Source organism: Naegleria gruberi (genome assembly GCF_000004985.1).
Source record: "Naegleria gruberi genomic scaffold NAEGRscaffold_23, whole genome shotgun sequence".
NCBI classification, from domain to species: Eukaryota; Heterolobosea; class Eutetramitea; order Acrasida; family Naegleriidae; genus Naegleria; species Naegleria gruberi.
The window spans coordinates 126,605-151,819 of NW_003163304.1; the positions used below are offsets into that span (position 1 = coordinate 126,605).

A 25,215-nucleotide genomic window follows, 5' to 3' on the forward strand; every position below is an offset into this window, starting at 1 on the left:
GTAGTCATGGCAAGTACCTTACAATATGTGGCTAGTCAACTAACACTTGATTGATATGCTTCAAGAGACATAAAACCTGTCATCAATCAAGTTTCACAGCAAACAAGAAAACTCATCAAAAAAAAAACAAAATTGTTGTGGTGTTGGTTGTTGCCCATCCCAAAAACCTGTGCTGTACATTTTCCACATTAGAAACAAAGATTGACAAGTTAACCACTCGTCATTCAACAACAACAACACATTACAACAATATATATAATAGATTTGTAAGATGTCTGTCACCAAGATGGATCTCTCCATTGCGGAGAAGAAAGCCTACGACTTTCTTATTCGTCAGGAAGAAGCCAAACGTTGGATTGAAGAACTTATCCAAGAAAGTCTGCCTCCAGGCACTGCTAACTTTGGTGATAACTTGAGAGATGGTATTGCTTTGGCCAAGTTGGGTAAAATCTTTGCTCCAACAGCAATTAAGAAGATTAACACTCCAAAGTCAGGAAGTGTTTTGGAATTTATGGCTGTTGATAACATTTCCCAATTCTTTGAAGCCTGTAAGAAGGTTAATTTCCCTGATCACTATATTTTTGGTATGTGTTATAATAGTAACAGCTTTTATTCTAATCTATTATGTTCATGTTGTTATTCAACTCGTATGATGATGATAATTTGTTGTTATTCCTTCCCTCGCTTTTTTCATCAAATCACAAAAAATAATCATCACAAAAATAATGTTCTTCCTCCTATGATGATGTTGATGGTGAATGATAATGTTATTGTTGCTTGTTCTTGATAATAGAGGTTACCGATTTGTGGGAATTGAAAAACGTTTGGAAAGTTGTTCACTGCTTACACACACTCTCCCTCCACTTGTATAGAAATGGCTTGGCCATTAGAATGCAAAACTTGCAAAAGGCTAACTTGAAGTTCTCCCGTGAAGAAATTGAAAAGACACAAAAGTTGATTGAAGACATTGCAGATAATGCTATGGCTTTCCCAGTTGATATTGAAGAAGTTGGTGAAGAAACAGATTCATCCATTGATGATGTTTTAGAAGATTTGGCTGATCCATCAATGTGTGATGCCGATGGTGAAGGTCTTAACAAGGCAACTGCTGGTGTCGAAGCTAAATTTGTTATTACTGCAAGAGATTCTGATGGTGAAGTTCTCAAGGAAGGTAACGAATCATTCAAGGTTACCTTGTACTCTGTTAGTTTGCTGGGTCAAGATGAAAATGCTGAACGTGTTGTTATTCAAGCTAATGTTTCGAATAATGGTGATGGTACTTATGCTGTTTCTTATACTCCTGAAAAGGCTGGTGAATACAGAATGGAATTGGTTTTGTTCGATGAAGAAACTCAAGAAGAAGTTGATCAATTATCAAAGGTCTCTCCACAAAACGTTACTGTTTCTTCCAATCCAACCTCTGATCCATCAAAGAGCGTTTTGGATGGTTCTGGTATCGGTTCTGCTGTTGCTGGTGTTAAATCCGAATTCCAACTCACTTCATTCGATAAGTTTGGAAACCAAGGACGTGGAGGTGAAAACTTTAATGCTACTCTCACTTTCGGATCTGAAGTTGTTCAATGTCATGTAGATGATTTGAATAATGGTAAATATCGTTTCTCATACACTTGTCCAAAGAGTGGTGAATATACTTTGACTGTCAAGTTGGGTGATCACGTTGTTGCTACCAAGTCAGTCATTGTTAAAGATGCTGGTATTTCTGATCCATCCCGTACTGATTTCAGTGGTATTGATTCTGTTCTCGATAAGAAGGCTGGTGAACTCTCTGCATTCACTATTCTTGCTAAGGATACTCACGGTAATGATCGTTCATCAGGTGGTGAAAAGTTCTCTGTTACTCTCATTAATGGAAGTGAAGTTACTGAAGCTAGTGTTAAAGATACCAATGATGGTAAATACCATGTTGAATACACTCTTAACACAAGTGGAAACTACAAATTGCAAGTCAAACTTGGTGATGCTGTTGTCACTGAAAAGGATGTTCATATTCATGATACTGGTGTCACTGATCCATATCAAACTACTTTCAGAGGTGAAAACTATAAGCAATTCCCAGCTGGTAAGCAAATGCAATTCTTTGTTGAAGCTAGAGATAGATTCGGAAACAAGCGTGAAAATGGTAGTGATACTTTCATTCTCCAATTCACTTCAAAGGCCACTATGGAAACTGTTTCAAGTGATTTGATCAAATTCAATGATTTGGGAAGTGGTGAATACTCATTCGATTACACTATTGAACAATCTGGTGAATATGGTATGGAAGTTTTGTTGAAGGAATCTGCTGACACCCGTTCTGAAGGTGGTAGTGAAGCTACTTCATTGTTGAAGGCTTTCTTGAGAAAGTACAAGTACACCAATATTCCAGGATTCCCATCCACTACATTTGTTGATGATAGTGGTGTTACTGATCCACAAAAGACTCAATTTGCTGGTGACGGTGTTTCTAATGCTGTCCAAGGAAAGGAATCTGAATTTGTCATCAAGACCAGAGACTCATTCAACAATGTTCGTCAAACTGGTGGTGATAATGTTGAAGTCGTTGTTTCTAATGAAGCTAGAAAGATTGATCTCCCTGCTTCTGTCAAGGATAATCAAGATGGTACTTACACTGTTACTTATACTCCAAAGGCCTCTGGTAAGACTAAGCTCCTCGTTAAGATTAATGGTGTAGTTGTTGAAAGTGATATCTTGAAGGGTGGTGTTTTCGTTTCTCCTCCAGATATTAGCGATACTTCAATGCTCGATACTGTTTTGGATCATGACTTGTTATCTGCCTTGTTGAATGCCTTCAAGGTTGAAAATGATTCTGATAACTTGATCGAAAAGATTCAAAAGCTCCGTGAAGAACTCATTAAACAAATTCGTGAGAACACTCGTATTGAAGAAAATGTCAGAGAAAAGGACAGAAAGATTTCACTCCTTGCTGAAAATAGATATGATGCCGAAACAATTTTGAATCAACGTGGTGGTATTGCTGGTTATTTCCAACGTAGAAGACAAGAAAAGATGGCTACTGCTAATGATGATAAGAAGGAAAAGTTCAATATTAAGGATTACGTTGATCACTACAGCAGTTTGTTCTACTTGTTGCAAACTAATCCAAAGTATTTGGCTAAGTGTTTGTTCTTGGTTCCATCTCGTGATATGGACCAATTCATGCAAACTGTTACATTGACTTTGTACGGTTATGCCTTCTCTCCTCGTGAAGAATATTTGATTTTGAGTTTGTTTAATGAAACTCTCCACCTCGAAATTCAAAACAGTTCAATTGATAACTTCTTGAACAACAACCCAGTTTTGATCAAGTTGGTTGTTAACTATTGCCATGAACGTATCCAAGGTAAACAATTCTTGCAAAAGGTTTTGTTCGATAAGATCTTGGAACCAATCATTGAAGAAAAGGATTTGAACTTGAATTTGAACGCTGTTACTATTTTGAAGGAAAGAATTTCCCAACAAGAAGTTGAAACTGGTGTTAAGAGCGATATCAACATTAAGGATATGACCTATGAAAAGGCTATGCAAGATGAATACGTCAGTAAGCTCGTCCAACAACGTACCAAAAAGATGATTGACATTTGTCAAGGTGTTTTGGATACATTGAATGACAACATTAACGAATTGCCATACGGTTTGAGATATATCTGTAGACAATTGAAGGTCATGTTGGGTAAGAAGAATCCAAATGCTACCGAAGAAGATATTAACCGTGTTGTTTCATATTTATTGTTCTTTAGATTCCTTAACGGTCCATTCTGTGGTTGTGACTCTTACAACTTGACTAAGAAGAAGATTTCTGCCAGTATGAGAAATAATTTGGCTTGGATTTCAAAGGTTTTGATGCGTGTTTCTACATTCAAAGAATTCGATAAGGCTTATGACATTCACTTCTGTGTTGTCAATGAATGGATTCAACAAGCTATTCCTACTTTCGTTGAAAAGTTCATTAAGCCAGCTATTGTTATCCCAGAACCAGAAGAACAATTGGGTGTCCATCAATTTATTGAACTCACTCAAAAGAAGTCACCTTCTATTACTATTACCTTGAACGAAATTGCTCAAACTCATGGTTTGTTGGCTAAGTTCTTGAACAGAATTGCTCCAGACGAAAAGGATCCATTGAGAGAAGTTTTGAGCAACTTCAAGGACATGATTCCAGAACAAGTTGAATCAACAAAGAATGAAGAAATCAGTTTGCCACTCCAAGTTAGAACTAACATTGAAAACTTGGATTTGGAAGTTAAGCCAGAACAATTGTACGAAATTGCTAAAGAACACTTCCGTGGTATTTTACGTGTCATTACTCCACAACAATTGGGTGAAAATGTTGCTGAAACTGTAGATAAGGCTGAAAAGTATGCCGAAGAATTGATCGATAGTTCTAAACAAGAAGCTGATGGTATTCAATTGAAGAGAAAGGTTGAAGAACTTAGAAAGGCTCTTCCAAAGTTGGCTGATGCTGAAATTCTCTCAGCAGCCAACGGTTATAGAAAATTGTTGACTGATATTACTAAGGAAATTCAAAACAGAGGTGAAGTTAGAAAGAGACAAGTTCGTGAATTGGAACGTTTAACCGAAAGTTTGGAATCCCTCAAGGAACATCAAAACTTCCTCAAGGAAAAGGACAAGAGTTTGGACGACTACGTCCAACAAACCCTTCGTAACTACTTTGAAGGAAAGAACAAGAGAAAGCAAAAGTCTGGAAAGAAACAAGTTTACAAGTTCAGCTACTCTCAACTTTCAGAGAAGTATAAGGTTATTGCCGAAATGACAGAAGGAGGTGCTTTGAAGAAGGGTATCAAATTCCAAATCTCTATGGATGAAGCTAATCCAGGTTTCTTTACAGTTGAAGCTAAATTGGCTGGTGCATCACTCAAGACAATTAACTTGCGTCTTGATGAACTTTTGGACAAACGTGGCAGAGGTGAAGCTCTTCTCAAACTCGATGGTGTTTCACTCAATGTAAATATGACTATTCACATGATGAATAAGCTTTTCGTTAGCAAGTAAATAAATAAAAAAAACATTAAATTTTATCACCGCTCTCAAGTTCTTTTTCAATCTTTGGAACTACATCCTCTAATGGCGTATTATTTCCACATCTATAAACAACTGCCCCATTCTTATCAATGAGGAACTTTTCGAAATCCTCAACTATGGTCTTACTGGATCCTTCTCTGAAATTGCTCAAATAATGATAGGCATCTCCACATTCTGCTTTAACCGTGAGAGCGTCATAATTAACAGAAGAGCATGTTTCGTATTCATGTGGAACGCCTTTACATACAAACAGCTCATTCCTGCTTGTTTCAATTTCATCACAGAGGAATTTTCTCAAAGGGGTGGCTGTTGAGGATGTTGGTTTGAAAGGATATCTGGGAATTACCAATACTTCAAATCCTTTCTCTGCATATCTATCTTTGAGTTGTTGAAGTTCTTTGAGGAAAGCATAATAATTCGGATTGTCAGTATTGCAAATCGCAACCAGTGATAACTTTCCTTTAAATTCTCTAAGATGGACCCATTTTCCTCTTATATCTTTCACGGAATAATTATAAAAGTTGATGGCAGTGTCAGAAGCTGGCGTGCTTGATTTATTAGATGATGAAAACAGAGCTTTCTTGGGGAGGGCAGAATAAACAGGAGTATTATTTATTCGAATTGAAACTCTCTGAATGGTTCGATACATTTTTATTTACTTTCAAATCAAACTCTATTGTTTAAATTTATATTCTTGCCTTGTAAGGAATGTGTCCAAACATAGTTACTCCACAGTTATGGTAATGCTCAAATTTATTTCAATTTGCTCAACATTTCAATAAGTTCTTGCAAATTTTCGTAAGTAACCATCACGCTTGATACAGAGTGGCCAACACCTGAAATATTACCTGATGATTTTCTACCTAACGAACTGCTGTTCATTGAAATGTTCAACATGCTACTATTGTTAAGAATTGAAGAGTTGAGATTGCTCTTGTTCAGATTTTGTTTCTTCTTATCTGTGGCATACTTTCTTTGCATCAACTTGGATAATGAAACACATCTCTTCAACAAGTCTTCTCTGACGGCTTTCAATCTCTTTGTGTCTGCCTTCTTAATTAGTGAAAGAGCTCTCATGAATATTTCTTCTCTTTCTCTGTAAATTTGAAGTTGATCGAATAAAATTTCGAACCATTCATTCTTTTCGTGAACCAGACAATTCAAATACTTAATTCTTGTCAAATTAAGTAATATATCAAGAATGTGAATAAGAAGTTCAGTATGAGGTTTGGATCTATTGAGCATCTTGATAAAGCTGTACAAAATAGGAACTGCATTGTTGGTAACCAAACTTTCACAACAACTATCACTCCATGTTGTGGTTGTAGCCAAGTTAGCACATGCACTCATGACTTGATTAACAGAGTTGGATTTGAGCAATACTTCCAAAGAACGTTGGGTTCTATACTTGAGTTTCTTTCTTTCATCAACATTGGCAGATAAGGTTGTAATTCTTTCTCTGATAGCATTGACTTGATCAGCATTACAACGTCTAACCATGAAGCCTCTGAAAACCTTTTGGATTTTTGTTGCAGCATCATGCATTTGATGTGAAACACTCTTAATATGATTGATAAATCTTGCAGTAACATGTCTTCTTGCAAGTGCTTGCAACACCAAAACTCTATCTTCTTCTTGGCTTCTCTTTTTCTCTTCCAAAAATCTTCTGATAGATGTTTGAGCAACAATAGTATGTTCTCTGTCTTGGATGAATTCATTTTGGGCTTGTGTTGCTCTAATCATGGTTTGAGTATCAACAATGGTGCACATTTGTTGTTGGACTCTCTTTCTTTCCAAGAATCCTCTAATAGAAGCTTGGCAGCTGATAACATCAAAGGTTTCACAATAGAATGAGACACGAGCAAGTACGCCCTTAATGATTGCTTGACTAAGATAGATGTCATAATAGTCATCCAAAATACTTTCTCTATCATTCTTAGCTCTAAGGGAAGCTTGGATAGAGAGAATACCTTGTTGCATAAGGTTGGCCTTTTCTCTTTCTCTGAAACTTCTGATGGTAGTTTGAAGAGAAACAGCTCTATTGGTTTCGATTGAGTGATTCTTTCTATCTCTGAAACCTCTGATTAATGTTTGCAACAATGTGATGGAATTAATGCTTGCCTCTTTTTCTTGTTGGACTTGATGTCTTCTCATATTGGATTGAAGTGAAAGAACAGATCCAACAAAGTTATTGTACATCTTTCTAAAGAATCCATCTCTCATAGCTCTTTGTATTACCATGAGCGATTCTGTTTGTCTTTGTTGATTGTTACGTTGGAGACGACCTCTGATAAGGGCTTGCAAGGTAGTGACTCTATCGAAAGATTCCTCCTTGTTCTTTCTATCCAAACTTCCCAAAATAATAGCGGATAGAATGTAAGCACGGTATCTGTCCATCAAAGTATCACACTCAAGAGTGAATCTTCTCATAAGAGATTGCATTGATGTAATTCTTTCAGTGGATTCAATCATTGCATTCTCAGTTCTAACTCGTCTTAGCAAGGATTGCATGATTTGAACTCTTGATTCTTGGTATTTTTGATGAGACTTTTCAATAAATCCTCTAGAAATAGCTTGCATAATGACGATCTTCTTCTGTTCTTCAGCAAATTGTCTTTTTGCAAAAAGGCTTCTTGCCAAAGATTGAATCGATATTATATCAGCCTTGTCTTGAGCGAATTGAGATCTCTCTTCTTTACCTCTAACTAAGGCTTGTGATTCAGAGATTAGAGAAATAGAATCCAATACCTTTCTTCTTTCAACCAAACCTCTTACCATTGATTGTTGAAGAACAATAGCAGATTCATCTTCTTCCAAAGCATTTTCAATATATGACTCAAAGTTTTGCATTTCTATTTCATTAAAATAGTCCAACAATTCGGCATAGTCAAGGTAGAATTGCTTTCTTGAAAGATAACCCCTAATGACAGCTTGAGTTACTTCAACGTCATAAATGTCATCGAGATGAGATTCTCTTTCAATAAAGCTTCTCATAATAGATTGAATATTGAGAGCAGATTGTTTGAATTCAAAGACTTTCTTTTGATCTGCAAATGCTCTAGATAAAGCTTGAAGAGTGGTGACTTCTTTCTTTTGAACTACAGTATTCTTTCTACAAAGATATCCTCTAGCCATTGCTTGTAGTCTGACTGTCAATTCCATTAGAATTCTGTGTTTTCTTTGTTGTCTAAGGAATTCCAACTTCTTTCTTTCAATATTAGCACGAGTACGGGCTTCTATAATTGTAGAGGCATCTCGTAAATTGTGGAGTCTTTTTTGCATGTAAATAGTGTGCATCCAATTTTGAATGACAACAAGGGCCTTAGTTTGAATGACATTCTCCTTATGTAAATATAATTGATTGAATAAGTGGCCAATTTTACAGACCATTTGATGTTCATCATAATCCTTACTGATTTCTACTGTCTTCTTTTGAATTTTAGTTGGAGAGAATGAGGCACTCCAACATCCATTGTTGGAATATTGATAATGGTGCAAGAAATCTCTATTCTCTTCTCTAGGTAATATTTCTTCGAGAGGGAGAGGAGATGGAAGTCTATATTGATTAGAAACAAGGTTAAATACTATTTCTTCTTCAGTTTTAAGCGAAGGAGATGAAAAGTTCCAAACTTTGTATTTGGCAGGCAGATTATCATACCTTTCCAATACAGCTTGAATCCATTGAAGAAGCATTGCAACTCTAATATCCTTATAACCTTGAATTAATGAAATTTGATGAATTCCAATGCCGAAATTCTTGAGCTCGTGAACCAATTGTGCCATATTTACAGGAAGGGATTTTTCCAATTCTTTTTGTTTTTCTAAAATTTTTTGAATTTCAGACCTAGCAGTACTTTGAATGATTCTCTTCTGAGTTGTGGAAAGACTGTTATTAGTAAGAGCTGATGAATTAGAAGCTACAGCTCTCGATTGTCCAATAATTGATGATGTTTCCTTTTTCATCTTTTCAGTCTTTTGAATCTTAGTCTTGTTGATGAGTGTAGATTTTTCCAATCTTGATTGCTCTGTTGGTGCTGTTGTTTTGGTTACTGGTTGAGTTCTTCTAACAATCATTGAGGAATTTTCATTTGGGAGAATGGCAGAAATATTACAAGTGGATAAGTTAAAGGTTGTTTCTTCAGGTTTTTGAGTGGTAGTTGGTTGTACTCTTGTTGTGTTAAGTCTGGATGTAGTAGTGAGTGGTTTCCTAGTTGTTTGTGCTTTAGTTGCTTCCATAGCTTCTCCCATCAAGTAAACAGTAAATCTGAATCTTGTGTTCCACAAAAATACAAGTTGGCAAGAGATTTTACCTGGCTGTAATGGTTGCCAAGAAATAGGTATTTGGTAATCTCCACATAGAGCTGGTATAGCATGTGAAACTTCACGAATAGTGAACCCAAACTGAACTGGAAGTTTTTCTACAGCAATTTCTTGTTGCTTTTGGATTGGATTTGATACAAAGAGTGTCATAACTTTTGATGTACCAAGTTTAACCCTACCAAAGTCAACATATACCTTACTAGCAAATTGTTTGAGAACCAGAGTTGGCCCTGTTGGAACACCAACTGGTTTTTTATAATTGTTTCATCCATTGTAGCAATAGATGAAAGACCAGAAAAGGTGAGGTCTTGTATTATATTTTCCTTGTCATCAACCATTAGAGAAGTATTACTTCCAATTTGTGAAGTTTGAAGAAGAGAGGCATTAGATCGGTCGACACGGTCTACCACAAATCTGCTGAATTGTGCCTTGTTAAATTGTGGAGAGTTCATGATGGCAGCTGATTTGTTTGTTGTTGTTGATAGAATAGGAAGAGTTTGTGAAGTGTTGAGTGCATTGTTGTTGATATTTTGTTGGTTGTTATTATTCACCAGGCTACCTAGCAGTGATCGATTCATTTTTTTTGAATTTGTTTTTAAAAGACTTAACGTTTCCCGCCTTCAATTTTGGCGGCAAAGTTTTAAATCATTCAAAGAAAAATGAGCGGCAACAATGCCTACAGTTCTTTTGCCTCCAATCATCAATACGGAGGAGAGGAAGATGACGACGATCAGTATCATGAAGAGGTTGAAGACAATTTGGAATACGATAATAATTTAGATGATAGTTCTTATAGAAAGAGAAACTATTTGACTTACGAGGAATATGAATTGGATGAAGAGGACGAGAGATTAATAAGAGAGGAATTAGGAGAGTATGACCCTGAAAATAATCAGAGCCAAATGGAACAACACGAAGAGGAGGAAAACTTTGATGATATTACCGAAGAGTTCTTATTATCAAAAGTAAATGAGCTCAACAAATTGGCTATCCAAATTGATGTGCTGAGTTTCGGAGGTGACCAACAAGAAATAGAGGAGACTAGAGCTCAGATGGACAATATAATAGCCTTCATCTGCAAAGTTACTAAAGTCAAGAGAAATATAGAAAATTACATCAAATCAGATAATAAGCGTATTTCTTCATCCCTTCCTTCATTGTTCATTGATTTAAAAGCAGATATTAGGAAGTTGTTTCATACAGAAAGGTCAATACTCTCACATACATCATTCAATACTACCCAGGAGCATAATGAACCTGAGGCTCCTAGGGAAACAAAACACTATAACAGTGTTGTTGATCACCATGTAGAAGCTTCGGGAGAATATGAAGATGATGCAGAGCAGTATCATCAGGAAGGGGATGAGGAAGAACATTATCAAGATGAAGAAGAACAGGAAGAACATGACGAAAATCACAATGAAGAAGAACAGGAGAATGAACAAGAAATGCCTGAACCTTATGAACCATACGAGCCAACCTATTATGAAGATGATGTAGATTATACACTTGATGCTGAAGATGATGAGCTTTCCAACATATCAGAGGATGATTCAGATGATATTAAACAGTTAGATTTTCTAAGGGATCAATGTACGAAGAAGAGTATTGAATTAATTCAAGCAAGAAATGAGAGAGAAAAGGCCTTAACCACCTATCACTGCAATGAAATGATAAGGAAAGACCCAAATTCAAAAGAAAAATATCAGTTGGTGCAGCAATTGATTAATAATTGCCGTGCTGAGCTGGATAAACTTAATAAGGAAATTGAGAGATTCAGTAGAGAAGCCATTGAAATAAGGAAACAAACAGAGATTAACAAACCAACGAGACCAAAACCTAATAAGAAATTGCCAAAAACTCCTGAAAAGAAGAGGATTGAGAGAATTGAACATATGGTTCAAGAAATAACAACACCTCGTGCAAATAAGGATTCGGTTGTAATGTTGACACCTTCACAATTAAAGGAAAGACAAGAAAACAGTGATCTTCAGAATATGTACAATAGACTGGAAGCAAGTTTGTCGAAAACCCCTCAGGCTAAAGAGTATGCGGATGAAAAACCAAAAGCAAGCAAGCCAAAGCCTCCAAAGCAGCCAAGTAATAACACAAGGTCAGTGGATCCAAATCTCTCAATGGAACCATCAAAAGAAAAGACAAGGCCAATGTCATCCTCTATAGCTGTGACTTCTGCCAATGACCCAAGAAAGAAAGCTCAAGAAAGGTTAAAGGAAAAAATTCAAAAAGAAAAGGAACAAAAGGAAAAGGAAGATTTGGAAAAGGCAGAAAAACTCAAAAAGTTGGAAGAAATATGCAGTAAGCAACAAACTATCATCCTCGAAGAAAGAAAAGCTCTAACAACCAAAAAATATCTCGAGGAAATCCTTTCAGATGATTCAGATGAGGAAAGAATGAAAGAAATGGAGGATGAAGAAAGAAGAAGAATGGAAGAAGAAAGAGTTGAAGAAGCCAGAAGAAAGGCGCTCCTTAGAGCTAAGGAAAAGAAAAGAAAAGAAATAGAGCGAGAAAAAGAAATGGAAGAAGAACGAAAAAAGAGAGAGGCTGAAAAGTGGAGAAAAAGGGATGAGGGTCTAATGGCATTCAAGCTTAAACAAGAAATGGAAAAGGAAAAGAAGATGGATGTGAGAACTTCAAAGCCAACTATGCCACAACAAGCTCCACAAATCATAAAACCAAAACAACAAAACAAAGAAGCAAAGCCGTCAACCACTTCTCAAAAGACAAGAAAATCAATGCCAGCCACTGCAGTAACAGATAGTCCTCTACTAGATGGCCTCAATACACGAGATGATGGCCACGACTATTTACAATTTTCACCACCACCGCCAATGTTTAGTACCAGTAAACTAAAGAAATAGTATTTTTCAATAGATTACAAAAAAAATGCCTGAAGAACTCACACAATATTTCACAATCAATAAGCAACAGTTTCAACTCGAAACCACAATAGATTGGCAAGTAAAATCTGTTCATCACGAATTATCGGAATGTGGTTCATCTTCAGAAAGTTCTAAACGAAAGAGAATTAGCCTTTCCGATGACGTATCGAAATTAAGAAAAATACAGCACAACAATACAGAAATATTGCCACAAGATATTCTGTGGGAAATAGTAAAATTTCTAGATGCAAAACAAATATGGTACGAAATTTGCATGATTTGCAAAGATTGGAATTATTGGATTCATTACGAATTTAATTCTAGAACAATGTGGAGAGACCTATATTTCACTGAATTGAAAATTGGATCACAACATCAAGCACATGATACCAAAGTGGATTATTTGCAAAGATTGGCTCAATATTCGTTTTCTAGAGACTTGAATTTGAAATTAACCATAAATTCTAGAATTAACCCACACTATTCAAGAAATACTGCATTGGTAGAAGTTATTAATAATGTTGGACATTTGGTGCATATTGTGAAATATAATGAGATAGATACCTCCTTTAGTACCGTAGCAAAAGTTTCATATGATTTTGAAACAATTGTTTATTCTAGAAAGGGAAATGGTGATTATGTCAAGTTTAGCTGCCATATTACAAACAGTTTAATGCAAGAGCTACGAAAGCCGTTATCTGGAAATTAAATGTATTGGAAAAGATAAACCTATTGACTTGGTAAAGTATCTGATTATTTCAAGTGAAGGAGATGGAATTATTGATATAAGATCTTTTACAAACATATTGAAGAATATGGGATTTGAATTTCCAACCAAGGTAGATTTGTTTGCTTACCTAGCTTTATTCACTCTTTACCCTGCAAGACTTGATGCGATTACACTGGGTGAATTGTGGCAATCATTGAGTTTTAGGATTCTTCGTTCCAATTAGTTTGAAATAAACTCCTTTAGTGCTTGTCTTCTTTGTGAAACATTGATAGATAGTCTTTGTACCATGATCTATGTGGATACTTTTTTCTATTGTCTTCTACTTGTTTCTGATATGAATATTCATCGGTCAATTCATTTTCACCAATTGGTCTCGTTCCATTAGCTGTTTTTTCTTTCAAAACTTTCAAAATTGTTTCCTCCATACTGAGACATCTCTTTTTCCATGTTGGATTTGCGACTAACTTATCGAGCCAATCTGGTAAGTGAACATCAGAGTAAATAATGTGTCCAAACCTTGTTGAATTCTTACCAACTCTGTACATGAAATAGACAAAGAAAATATCAACCATCACTCTTTCTTTTGGAACTGGATGGAAGGCTAGTGGTGCAGTATGTCCCACATTAATATATCCTTCCAGAACTTCATCAAATACTGTGCTTTGAGTGTGTGGAAATTGTCGTTTCTTAAACGTTGGTCCAAGATTCAAACAAGTGGTACAATATCTGACCACCAGAGGATTGGTGAGTTTAGATTCGTCATCATCCTCATCTGCTGTAAAGTAAGCAAGAGCTGATTGTGAGGCCTTGGGGTTTCCAAGAGTTCCAGGCTCATGATAACCAAGTGTTTCAATGCCAGTAACTTCTGTTCCTTTGAGGTCGTAGGCCTGAACATGCTTAAATACTTTCCAAACATCTTCAACTGGATATGGTAACAAGGTAACAATTTTGAAGAGTTTCAAACCATTCTTTCTGCCACTATCGAACACATAGGAAGTTTTCGAATGAAACATCTGAGCTTTTGATGAAGATTTGGAATTTTTCATAGCTTGCCAATCAGGAGAATCTTCTAACAAACTCAATCCAAAATAAATGTCTCTATCGTAAATATAATTCTTTGTCAAATCTTTAGGTTTGTATCGAATATCCACATTGAATCCTCTTGAAATATCAACTGCAATACGTCTTGTAAATGCTTCACCTTGTAAATTGAGAAATTCAAACAATTCTTTCGATCTGTTAAATCTTGGAAATTGATCAATCTTTAAATCCAAGTTGACTGAAAAGATAATCTTTTCGAATAACACATCAGGATTCAACATTTCAAACAAATCAGTAAGTGATTTCATAGTTGATTGACTCATTTCAGATTCAATACTCGATTCACTCAACTCTGATTGTGACCTTTCTAATAGTTTAGTTTCCATAGTTTCACTTCCTTTCTTCCCTTGTTTCTCTTGTTTTTGAAGGTGACCTTGCATGAGTGGAACAATTTCTTGATCCCAAATCTGCACCACATTTGAACTTGGTAAATTCAACTCTCTCTCACTTCCTGGTCTAATATACAAATCAATCAATGCACCAACCGAATCGAATAGAATTTTACATGCTTTCAAACTCACATCCTGTTGTGAACTACTATTACTAGTACTCGTTGTTGCCCTATACTTGGCATACTCTTTCGAATACTTTCCATAATCATTCAGAAACAACATTGGCTCCTGTGTACATGCCTTCTTTAAGTAATTTGAGAAAACTTCTCTTGCCTCCAAATTTGCCATCAATTCATCGTAGAGAGCCATGTAGTGGGTGGCATCGAATTTCTTCTTTTTCTTTTCCTTGTAGATGATTTCTCCCTTTTCATTCTTTTTATTGTGATGATCTGCTGTTGTTGTTGTTGTTGATGACGATGCATGTTGTGGTTGATGGTGTTGGTGGGAATGGCTATTCGAAAGTGATGTATTGTTATTGGAATCTTGTGCGGAGGTGTTAGCTGTACTATTCGTTGGTTCGTTAGTGATAGTTGTACTATTTATTGAAGAGGATTCAATTAGTATTGGTGATGAGCTGAGAGGTTGCATTTCGGATTGCGTGGACGAAATCATGATGTTTATTTTTTTTTGATGTCTGTTTCTCCACGCAAGGAGTACGAGACGGTAAACATTCTTGCCTTATCGGGTGCCATCCAATAATTTGAAATTCCATTTCATCAAAGTTCAATTACAATAAATTCTAGGTGTTTTTGATTAAGCAATGTAAGGGGATGTAGCTCACATGGTAGAGCGCTTCTTTAGCATGGAAGAGGTACGGGGATCGATACCCCGCATCTCCAAGACTGTTTTATTTACATGTACAAATTTTGGTATTCATATTCCATCCTTAATGGAACAAGTTGTGCAATTATTTGACTATCAGGTAAGAAGAATCCATTTTGCTTCACAGCTTCAATTTCAATTTCATTAGAAACCATTCCAAAATTGCTGATGCAATACTTCAAAACAAGTCCGTTCCATTTAACAGCCTGAAGAATGAAATTTTGGTCGTATTGTAGATTAGTGCATTTTATGGATTCAGGATCCAATAAAATACATTCCAATATAAATTCCTTATCCATTTTCAGTGTATCAGATGATAATGCCAAATTAGAACTGGATTGTTTAACTGCTTCTCTCGTAATTTCCTTATCATTTTTGAATTCTTCCAAAAGGAAGGGATATTGTGAAGCGTCTTTCTTGATCATCTTCAAAATAAGTTCCCTATCATTTGATATGAATGGTAAGTTGCTCAATAGACGATAGCATCGAGGAGAATGAACGACCAGAGAGGTAGCAATGGGTGGATCTTGTATCATACCATGAGGTAAATAGATATCTAGAGTTTCGAGAGCTGATGGTGACATGCACTCAATACATCCCAATATAAAATCCTTATCATTGATTAATGATTCATCAACAAATTTCATTGAAGAGGATGATGAACAAACTGCCATAACCTTTAGCATGAGGTCTTTGTTTTTTCTCAATGTATGAGGAAGTTCGTTAAGGGCACAACAATTATGCCTTGCATAGTCAACCACTATATCCAGATAATTTTTTTGGTAATTGTAGTTTCCAATAGATTTCGCCTGATTCAGAAACTCTTCATCCTTCAATAATTTTCCAGAAACATAATTCAAAGTTTCAATATCTATCTTGACTGCCTCCATGACAATCTGCTTGTCTCTTCTAAATTCTTTTCCAGTAAAAAGCAGCACATGAGGATTAGTATGGATTAAGTGTAATATAAACTCCTTTTCATTCTTCAACTGTTCATCGGCATAGAAAAAGGCAATTTCTGACACTTCTTTGACAGCTCTCTCAATAAGCTCCTTATTTTCTCTGTTTTTTGACAATTGAAAAACAGTATGAAATCCATGTATTTCCTCCCTCAAACAAGTTATGCATGCATCAATGTCTGTTTTCAGCTCATCATTCACTAATGTATTATTTGAATAATTTCCTTCAATTGCCTTTTCCTCATAAACTATTACACCATTATTGTCATTGCAATATTCATCATCGTATTCTTGAGATTCCTTCCAACTCTCATAAGGCATATAAATAAAAGGAATATCGCAGTAATTGGCATAGTCAAGTAAATTAGAATTCTCCTCTATTATTTTCAATATAAAATCCCAATCTGTTTTCAACTCCATAGACATGTGATTTAAGGCATCGAAACAATCATCATTCTTCACAATAACATCTGTGATGAACTGTTTATCGGAACGTATTTCAATAGAGGCATATTCAAAGGTATCGGGATAGGCTTCAATGTTTCTCTTCACATACTCTCTATCATTGCTAAATTCTATCGGAATGTAAACACTGTGTAATGTTAATCGATTATTAAACCATTTAACCGTTGAATGAGAGGTTGAGTGAAATTTATAGCTGAGAAGTGATGAATTTGCCGATAAATCTAAAGTGATAATAACTTGTGACGACATTTTTTTCCTGATTATGAACTTTAAACTTTGCAAAACATTAGGAACTTAATAGCATTTGAAACATCAATTTAGAAAATTCAGTTACAAAAAAATGACTTTACTTCAAGACCTTGACAAGGATTCATGGTTGATCATTATGCAATTCTTGAGTTTGGATGATTTATTAAAAAACAAAGATGGCAAACTATTCAGTATTTCCTCAAGTGTTTTTTTCACACTCATCGGATGTGATATTAAACAATTCACTTGCTCCGATAATTATCATATTCATGATGACTGTTTATTTTACCGAATATTAAATGAAAAATTAATTGTAAAACAATTAGAAAATACCATTCATAGAATAACTGGTAGAGAAATGGTAATGCAAATGATTGGAGATTTTGATGAAGAAACACATTCACATACACCACTAACGAGAGGCAGTGGAAGAGGAAGAATTAGAAAACAGTTTTTCACAAGAAGTCGTGTAAATATTGAGCCATGTGGAGTTTCAATGAGTGAATTGAGAGGTGAATTGAAAAAATTGATTCTGATATTATTCACACAATTTCCACATATTTATCAAGAAAAGAAATTACAAATTGATAATGCATTGAGAAGATCAATCAAGATTTGTACTCCAGTTAAACCTGCAACCTCCGACGATTTTATTTATTTCGAAAATGCAGAAGCTTTTTCAAACAAACCACCATTTTGGAGCAGTGAAAAGAGAGAGGAATCAATTAATATAGAACTGAAGAAGCCAAAAGTGAAACTTATCCAATGGAGAACTCAGTGGCATCATTCGTATAGAAATTATCTTCTCCATGAATTGGAGTATCATGTAACATATTTACAAACACTTTACAAACAGATGGATTCTAGAATTGATTTTAAATTGAACCCAACCAAATATGCAAATGTTTTAGATTCAGTTTATGATTTACTTTCACAACTAAATGAAGAATTTCAAGTTAAATTCCTCACAGAGAGAAACTTTTTCATTCCACAAAAGAAAAAAAGATTTGGAAAGATTAGAACAGTTTTAGAGATAGACAGATCTAAATTGAAACCTATAGATTTCATATCAAATTCAACAATTGCATTGATTAGAATCCATAGCTTGTACGATTACAAATATGAAACAAATCCAAATTCCACAAATTTAATATTGAACCAAATTGATAGAAATATGAAAATGTATTCTAAATATTTCAATGACAATTTGATTAGAGAGATTACACCTGGAAAGACAATTTATAATTACTTATTGAACTTGGGACTTGATTTGGTTGAGAAATATATCACACCAAATATATTCGAATTAATTGGAAAATCGTCTGAACCATTGCAATCATCATTTGTTGTTTCTCTAATAAGATCCAACCATTTCACCCGCTTTGAATTATTGAATTCATTTTCACTTTCTTTGTATCCGAGCATGTACAAATCATTTGCCGAAATTCTGTTTACTCTTCCAACAATTCTGGATTTTAATGCCCATACAAGTAATTTTCCCTTCCAGCAATGGTTAGAATTCTTCATTAATTATTTTGGAAAAAATGAATTTATGAAGGCAACTACATCTTTTAGAGAATGCTCCTTCTACATTGCTCGTCTTCCAGAACGTCATGCAAACTTGGTACACAATTTATTAGGAAAAGAAATTACTGAACTTATAAACAAGTAGTAATAATATTATTTGATCAAGAAATTAATATTGAACATATATTGGAGTATTAATTACTGGAGAGGATTGAACACTTTGAGTATTAATGTTTTGAGAAGTTGAAAAAATTGTTGATTTCTTTGGTTTGGCTGATGTGTGCTTTTTTGGTTGCTTTGATACTGGTTTTACAGTTGAAGTTGGAACGCAACGATGGACTGGCTTAGTTCCTCTTGGCTTTGGAGTTCTAACAGAGAGTAAATCAGAAGTTACTACATGTTTAACTGTTGGCTTTGGAGTTAAAGCAGGTATAACAGTTGGTTTTACAGAAACTGACTCAGATGGCTTTGTTGGATTGGTGGTAAGAACATTTTGGGAAGGTCTATTTCTTGGTCCATTGACTGGTTCTGAAATTGATTCAACTGTTGGCTTGATATATGAAATAACTGGTTTAACTGTTGACTTCGGAACTGTTGGAGTTGCTGTTGGCTTTGGAACTGAGCTACTATTTGGTTTTGGGTTTTACGCTAACTGGTTTAGTTGGTGTTGAATCAGGTTTAATTGAGTCAATGGTTTGCCCTCTGTTGGTTTAGAAACAGATTTAGGAGTCTTGATATCTGGAATAACTGGCTTATTGGTTGGTTTACCTGTTGGCTTTGAGGTTGCAGGTTTAATTGTTGGTTTTACAGAAGCTGACACAGATGGCTTGGTAACTACTGGTTTAACTTCAACAGGCTTTGGAGATTGGTTTAACTGTTGGCTTAACAACTACTGGTTTGACTGTTCCTCTTGGCTTTACATCTGTTTGTTTGATTGGATTTGCAGAGGAAACTGATGATACTGGCTTTGGGGTTGATACTGGTTTAACTTCAACAGGCTTTGGCTTTGAGATTGGCTTGACTGATGTGGGAGTGGAATCAGGTTTAGTTGTTGGCTTAACTGGTTTAGTTGACACAGGGTTGGTTGGGGCAGTTGTTGGTTTAGTAGAAGTTGGTTTTACAAAGCCATAAGATTTTGTTGGCTTTGTAACAAGTGTGAAATCTGCTGGGTTAGCCGATACACCATCTGTTGGTTTGACTGTTGGCTTAATAGATACTGGTTTCGTTGGTTTCATTGTTGGCTTAGTACCTGGTTTTTCAACTACAGTTGGTCTTTCACTATTGAGTAATTGAGTTGGCTTGTGTGCCGTTGGTTTTGGTGTTGGAACTGAGCTACTATTTGGTCTAGTAACAATTACTGGTTTAACTGGTTTTGGAGTTGCAGAATGTCTAACAGAGAGCAAATCAGAAGGCTTACTTGTTGGTTTAACTGTTGGCTTTGGAACTGTTGGAGTTGCTACAGGGTTAACTGTTGGTTTTACAGAAACTAACTCAGATAGCTTGGTAACAACTACTGGTTTAACTTCAACAGGTTTGGAGATTGGTTTAACTGTTGGCTTAACAACTGGTTTGACTGTTCCTCTTGGCTTTACAATGGAAACTGATGATACTGGTTTTGGAGTGGAAGCTGGTGGTTTTCCAACAGTTGGTTTAGTTGGTTTTACGCTAACTGGTTTAGTTGGTGTTGAATCAGGTTTAATTGAAGTCAACTCTGTTGGTTTAGAAACAGATTTAGGAGTCTTGATATCTGGAATAACTGGCTTAACTCCGTTATTGGTTGGTTTAACTGTTGGCTTTGGTGTTGCAGGTTTAATTGTTGGTTTTACAGAAACTGACTCAGATGGCTTGGTAATAACTACTGGTTTGACTTCAACAGGCTTTGAGATTGGTTTAACTGTTGGCTTTGGAGTTGATACTTGTTTAACCTCAACAGGTTTTGGGCTAGAGGTGAAAGTAGCAACACTGACCGGTTTAGTTGTTGGCTTAACCGGTACAGGTTTTGTTAGTACTGGAGAAGGCTTTACATCTGGAACTACTGTTGGTGATTTAACTGGGTTTGATGGTTTAACTGTTGGTGTTGGAACAGGTTTAACAGAAACTGACCTGACAGTGAATGAGTTTGGTTTTGTAGTTGGTGATGAATTTGCTTTTGGTGGTTCAATCTTAACAATGGCCTTATTATCAATAATTTTATCCAATGTAGATAGTAACTTATTGGTTGATAAGGTGTTCAAAGCACTGGCAACCTTCTTTTCACTTGCAGGTGTAACATCTTGCTTCTTTGCTTCTTGAACAGCGGCTTTAGAAACAATTTTAACTAAATCCTTCTTATCCATTTGTGAAATGGCTTCCTTGGCAACTTCCTTACTTGACACCTTTTCCATTTTCTGCAATTTAAGCATACTCTTGGCAAAACTTGAAGCATTATCTGGATTGATCAACGCATCCACGTAACATGACTTGAAATCGTTTGGATGATCCTTTTCAGAGATACCTGCCTTAGCACACGCTTTGCGAGCTTGTTCTTTTTCCTTTGAAGTTGCTTCTTTAAGTTCAGCATTAACACTTGATGATTTGATCAAGGCAACCCTCTTCATTGGTTTGGCAAAGTAACTTTCCTTTGGAACACCCATGGTGGAGCTTACACAATAACCATAGTTGATATCAAGAGTTGCAGGAGCTTCAAAGGAAATATCGATATAATTACCTTGTTTGTAAACACTCCAACCATTCATATTAATAATTGCTCCAGAACTACTCTTAATTACAATATTTGGACCAAATTTAAGAACATTATATGTAACTGAGGCACCCTTAGAAGTCAATGAAATTGTTTTTCCAGAAGGGATAGTTTGTTTTACACCATTAATAAGAAAATATTGACCGTTAGCATGATATTCCAAAACTGATTCTTCATCGAGTGTCATTGCAATAGCAATATTACCAGAAACATGTCTTAATTTACCGGTACGAGCTTGAGCCATGATGGACTTGTCAGCTGCTTCAGCCAAAACATATTCACCAATTGAATAGTAATCAAATGTTTTGCCTGTAAAAGTTCTCAAGTGAGGATCTCCTGTTGAATGACATTTCTATACCAATTCAAATAGTTTGATAATAATACATGTAATTGGGTGCCAACAACAAGAACACACATGAAAGATGATATAACATGCAGATATAAACAATCTTCAATATTTCATAATACCTACATTAACAACAGCCCTAATGATGGCATTGGCATTGATAACAGCAGTAGGCTTGCTACGGCGACGAGCTTCAACCTCTGATGTAAGCATCATACTGAGCAATAGAAGCAACAGCAAGGATGCAACCATCAATTGAGAGTACTGTCTCTTCATCGTTATTTTTTTAATAGATGAATTAAAGCGAAGCTGTAGTAACTCGCTAAATTTCAGCGCATGTGGAGCTATCTTATCCAGTACGCAAGGATTGTATTGTACGTGCATTACCATTCTAATAAGACACAATGCTGTTCACAATACGACACTGTTTAAGGATTTTACAGCAAGATATTCCACAACAATTTTCCTTCCCTTAAACATTGATAAAAATTGCTGAAAGTTCAGTTTGAATTTATAAGACATCATAAAATACACAAAAACAAGATCTTGTTGAAAATCTTAAAATCAAAAGTTCAGACGCAGACTGCAGGATTCGAACCTACGAAGGTTTCCCCAACAGATTTCAAGTCTGTCGCCTTAACCACTCGGCCAAGTCTGCTACGATTATTACAAAATCAATAGTTTCTAGCTCGGTATCTCAAATTGCTCTGTTCCACCTAGGTTCAACAAGTTTACTATATAATCTATATAATCGTGTGCACCTTTCATTTTGCTACCAATCCAAAGATGGATGCAGGCAATCAAAGCAGACTATTCCACCATTCTTTGAAAACAGCAAAATTCAAAATCTAAAGAATCTTCCTTAATTAATAAATACAATAAATTATTAAAACAAGATGTTGTATAGCTTCTACACTTTGAAAGAAGAAGATCCAATAAGTAAGAATTGTTATATTGTTCTTAAAGAAGGCGTATTAACATTGCTACTGGTTCAACCTTGCTAAAACCACAATATATTAATATTTTCCAAGGCACTTCCGAGTTTACTAATACATCACTCATATCCAGTTATTTCCAAACAGTTCTTGTCCAGGGATTTTACGTTGTTATTGATCGTCACTGTGAAACACGTAATTGCTGATTGCGATCTGCCCTTTTCTACCCGTTTTCTTGCTTGCGAAAGAGTTTGAGAAAACAATTTTTGAACTCTGAAAGCACTTCAGAGCAATACTTAATAGAAATATTCAAAATACGATAACTAATTGTAATGAGAGTTTCAGAAATTGAAAATCCGAAACAATACAAAGATAAAGAAGAATAACTCACTTTCTGAATCAAATCAAGTGCCAAGCTTGATATCCAAAATAATCCATTTTGTTAAGTTTGACCTTCTTGGCAAAGATCAATAAACCAGCTACTACCTCCAAGCATGATTACAAGAACTCTACACTAATAATAGCTTATAATCATCTACAGTTGTTCTTCCATCTCAGATACTTGGTTCTAAAACAACATGACATGAAATTCTCATCAACTACAGTCTGTCATCTTTGTAATCAATAGCAACAGTTCATTTTATCTTCCACGTTTAGAACCACCATGCCATTTAACGAAAATACGAAACAGTTTTTTATTCCTTTCAGTAATGGCCTTATTTTGATTGTTATCCAAGCTTGATAGGTTGTTGCCAAAAACGCTTCGGTTATTAACATCCAAAATCTCACAGAACCTCCCAAATGGCAAAAGTTACCTCTACATGGATGTTTTCAACTTCACATTTTACCGTCAATCAAAGATATTTCACACTCGCTCATCCACTACGAGGTCACAAAAATTTATCAGAAAAAACAAAAACAAATATGAGACAAACAGTTGTGTTTAGTGTTGTGGTATTGATTGCCACTCTCTGTCTGACGGTTGGCTTTGTTCATTCAAAGGCAATTGACAGTTTCTCCCTGTTCAAACTCTTCACACCAGTCTATGAGAATTGTTACTCTCACGATGGTGTCAATGTAAATAAGAAACACGTTACTTGGGGACGTACAGGTGAATCACTTCCACGTTTAACTAAGGCTGCCTATACTGATGGTGTTAAAGATCCACCACGTTTGACTTTGAGTGCTAGAGTTATTTCTAATGCTTTCAGTAAGCAAACTACCTGTGATGAATCTAATGATTTCAATGATAGTTCAATGATTTATGCGTATGGTCAATTTGTGGATCATGATATTTCCAATGAAGGAGCTGGTTTAAAGTTTACTGAAACTTTAAATATTGAAGTACCTCCTGGTGATGTTTGGACAACTGCTCTTCCATTCACCAGAGCTGTCTTTGCCTCTGACAAGCCAACTTATGTTAATGAGCCAGTCAATCAAGTGAACTTTGTTACTGGTTATATGGATTGTAGTCAAATCTATGGTTCTGATGAGATTCGTGCTGATGCTCTTCGTGAAAAAGTTGGTGGTTTCTTAAAGGCTGATGTCCAATATGGAAAGGAATTTTTGCCAAAGAGTTTTGTTGATCCAAAGAGTGGATTATTCTTCATTGGAACGGTCAACAATTCTGTAATAGCTGGAGACAATAGAGCAACTGAAGCCCTTCCAATCTCAATCATGCAAACTTTAATGTTGAGAGAGCATAACAGATTGGCAAAATTAGTAGCTTCCAGATTTGGAGTATCTCAACAACAACTTTCAAACTCAAGAGCTGATGAATGGATTTATCAAACTGCTCGTACCATTAACTGTGCTCAAATCCAACACATTACATACAATGAATATTTGCCAAGAATTTTGGGTAAATTCGCTCCAAAACCAAAAGACTTGTGTTATGATGAAGAAGTCAAGACAACTGTTACTACAGAATTTGCCACTGCTGCTTTTAGATTTGGCCACAGTACTGTTGGGTGTGATATGAAGAGATTCACTGGTAATGGTAGTGAACTAGCTCCAATTGACTTTGGTAATGCTTTCAATGCTTATCCAGTTTTAACTCAATCTGCTGAAGAATTGGATAATTTGTTGAGAGGTCTCATCAAGCATCACGCTCAAAACTTGGATGAAAAGGTTGTTGATGGTTTACGTCAAGTTATCAGAGGTCGTTTGGATCTTGTTGCCAGAAACATTCAAAGAGGTAGAGATGTTGGTCTTCCAGATTACAATACCATTAGAACTACCCTCGGTTTCCCAGCTCTCAACGTTACTCAAATCACATCTCGTGCTGATGTTCAAGCCAAGTTAATCTCATTCTGGGGTGTCAATTTGGTTGGTTTGGAACCATGGTTGGGAATTCTCCTCGAACAAAAGGTTGAAAACTCTCAATTGGGTGAATTAGGTACTCACTTACTCAAGACTCAATTTGAAAACTTTGTAAAGGGAGATAACTGTTTCTACTCTCACAATCCTCAAACATGGGCTCGTTCCTTGTTCAAGAAGGAAATTGAAAAGGTTACTCTTGCTGATATCATTGATGCTAATACTGGTGTTAAGAAGGGTGAAAAGTCTATGGGTACTTCTCCATTCGTTGCCAAGTATGGTCCATTGGTTTAAATTGTATTATAAATATAAACAACATTGTATTAAAATTATAATTGTTCTTCATTTC

At 35.7% G+C, this 25,215-nt stretch overlaps 9 protein-coding genes and 2 non-coding genes across 11 annotated transcripts; 6 read left to right on the forward strand and 5 right to left on the reverse strand.

Moving 5' to 3' along the window:
• Positions 1-286: 286 nt before the first annotated feature.
• NAEGRDRAFT_79690 (ras GTPase-activating-like protein IQGAP3) lies at positions 287-5,057 on the forward strand (the record flags this gene model as incomplete). The annotated part of the gene is made up of 2 exons (XM_002677261.1): positions 287-584; positions 794-5,057. 2 exons carry the CDS (start codon positions 287-289, stop codon positions 5,029-5,031), a joined length of 4,536 nt encoding a protein of 1,511 aa, XP_002677307.1. The 3' UTR covers positions 5,032-5,057.
• Positions 5,058-5,814: 757 nt separating this feature from the next.
• NAEGRDRAFT_48956 (uncharacterized protein) lies at positions 5,815-9,531 on the reverse strand (the record flags this gene model as incomplete). The annotated part of the gene is made up of 1 exon (XM_002677359.1): positions 5,815-9,531. The coding sequence occupies one exon, from the start codon at positions 9,529-9,531 to the stop codon at positions 5,815-5,817; it is 3,717 nt and encodes a 1,238-aa protein (XP_002677405.1).
• Positions 9,532-10,040: 509 nt separating this feature from the next.
• Positions 10,041-12,260, forward strand: NAEGRDRAFT_67392 (uncharacterized protein; the record flags this gene model as incomplete). Its single annotated transcript, XM_002677262.1, has 1 exon — positions 10,041-12,260. One exon carries the CDS (start codon positions 10,041-10,043, stop codon positions 12,258-12,260), a length of 2,220 nt encoding a protein of 739 aa, XP_002677308.1.
• A 349-nt stretch (positions 12,261-12,609) lies between these two features.
• Positions 12,610-12,990, forward strand: NAEGRDRAFT_67393 (uncharacterized protein; the record flags this gene model as incomplete). The annotated part of the gene is made up of 1 exon (XM_002677263.1): positions 12,610-12,990. The coding sequence occupies one exon, from the start codon at positions 12,610-12,612 to the stop codon at positions 12,988-12,990; it is 381 nt and encodes a 126-aa protein (XP_002677309.1).
• A 260-nt stretch (positions 12,991-13,250) lies between these two features.
• NAEGRDRAFT_67394 (uncharacterized protein) lies at positions 13,251-15,116 on the reverse strand (the record flags this gene model as incomplete). The annotated part of the gene is made up of 1 exon (XM_002677360.1): positions 13,251-15,116. One exon carries the CDS (start codon positions 15,114-15,116, stop codon positions 13,251-13,253), a length of 1,866 nt encoding a protein of 621 aa, XP_002677406.1.
• Positions 15,117-15,270: 154 nt separating this feature from the next.
• Positions 15,271-15,343, forward strand: NAEGRDRAFT_t304. Its single transcript has one exon. It is a non-coding gene; the product is annotated as a tRNA-Ala (tRNA).
• Positions 15,344-15,355: 12 nt separating this feature from the next.
• NAEGRDRAFT_67395 (uncharacterized protein) lies at positions 15,356-16,999 on the reverse strand (the record flags this gene model as incomplete). Its single annotated transcript, XM_002677361.1, has 1 exon — positions 15,356-16,999. The coding sequence occupies one exon, from the start codon at positions 16,997-16,999 to the stop codon at positions 15,356-15,358; it is 1,644 nt and encodes a 547-aa protein (XP_002677407.1).
• A 358-nt stretch (positions 17,000-17,357) lies between these two features.
• Positions 17,358-18,671, forward strand: NAEGRDRAFT_67396 (uncharacterized protein; the record flags this gene model as incomplete). Its single annotated transcript, XM_002677264.1, has 1 exon — positions 17,358-18,671. The coding sequence occupies one exon, from the start codon at positions 17,358-17,360 to the stop codon at positions 18,669-18,671; it is 1,314 nt and encodes a 437-aa protein (XP_002677310.1).
• Positions 18,672-19,374: 703 nt separating this feature from the next.
• On the reverse strand, positions 19,375-21,510 carry NAEGRDRAFT_48959 (uncharacterized protein; the record flags this gene model as incomplete). The annotated part of the gene is made up of 1 exon (XM_002677362.1): positions 19,375-21,510. One exon carries the CDS (start codon positions 21,508-21,510, stop codon positions 19,375-19,377), a length of 2,136 nt encoding a protein of 711 aa, XP_002677408.1.
• Positions 21,511-22,189: 679 nt separating this feature from the next.
• On the reverse strand, positions 22,190-22,270 carry NAEGRDRAFT_t314. Its single transcript has one exon. It is a non-coding gene; the product is annotated as a tRNA-Ser (tRNA).
• Positions 22,271-23,348: 1,078 nt separating this feature from the next.
• NAEGRDRAFT_57994 (peroxidase) lies at positions 23,349-25,160 on the forward strand (the record flags this gene model as incomplete). The annotated part of the gene is made up of 1 exon (XM_002677265.1): positions 23,349-25,160. The coding sequence occupies one exon, from the start codon at positions 23,349-23,351 to the stop codon at positions 25,158-25,160; it is 1,812 nt and encodes a 603-aa protein (XP_002677311.1).
• Between the last annotated feature and the right edge of the window lie 55 nt (positions 25,161-25,215).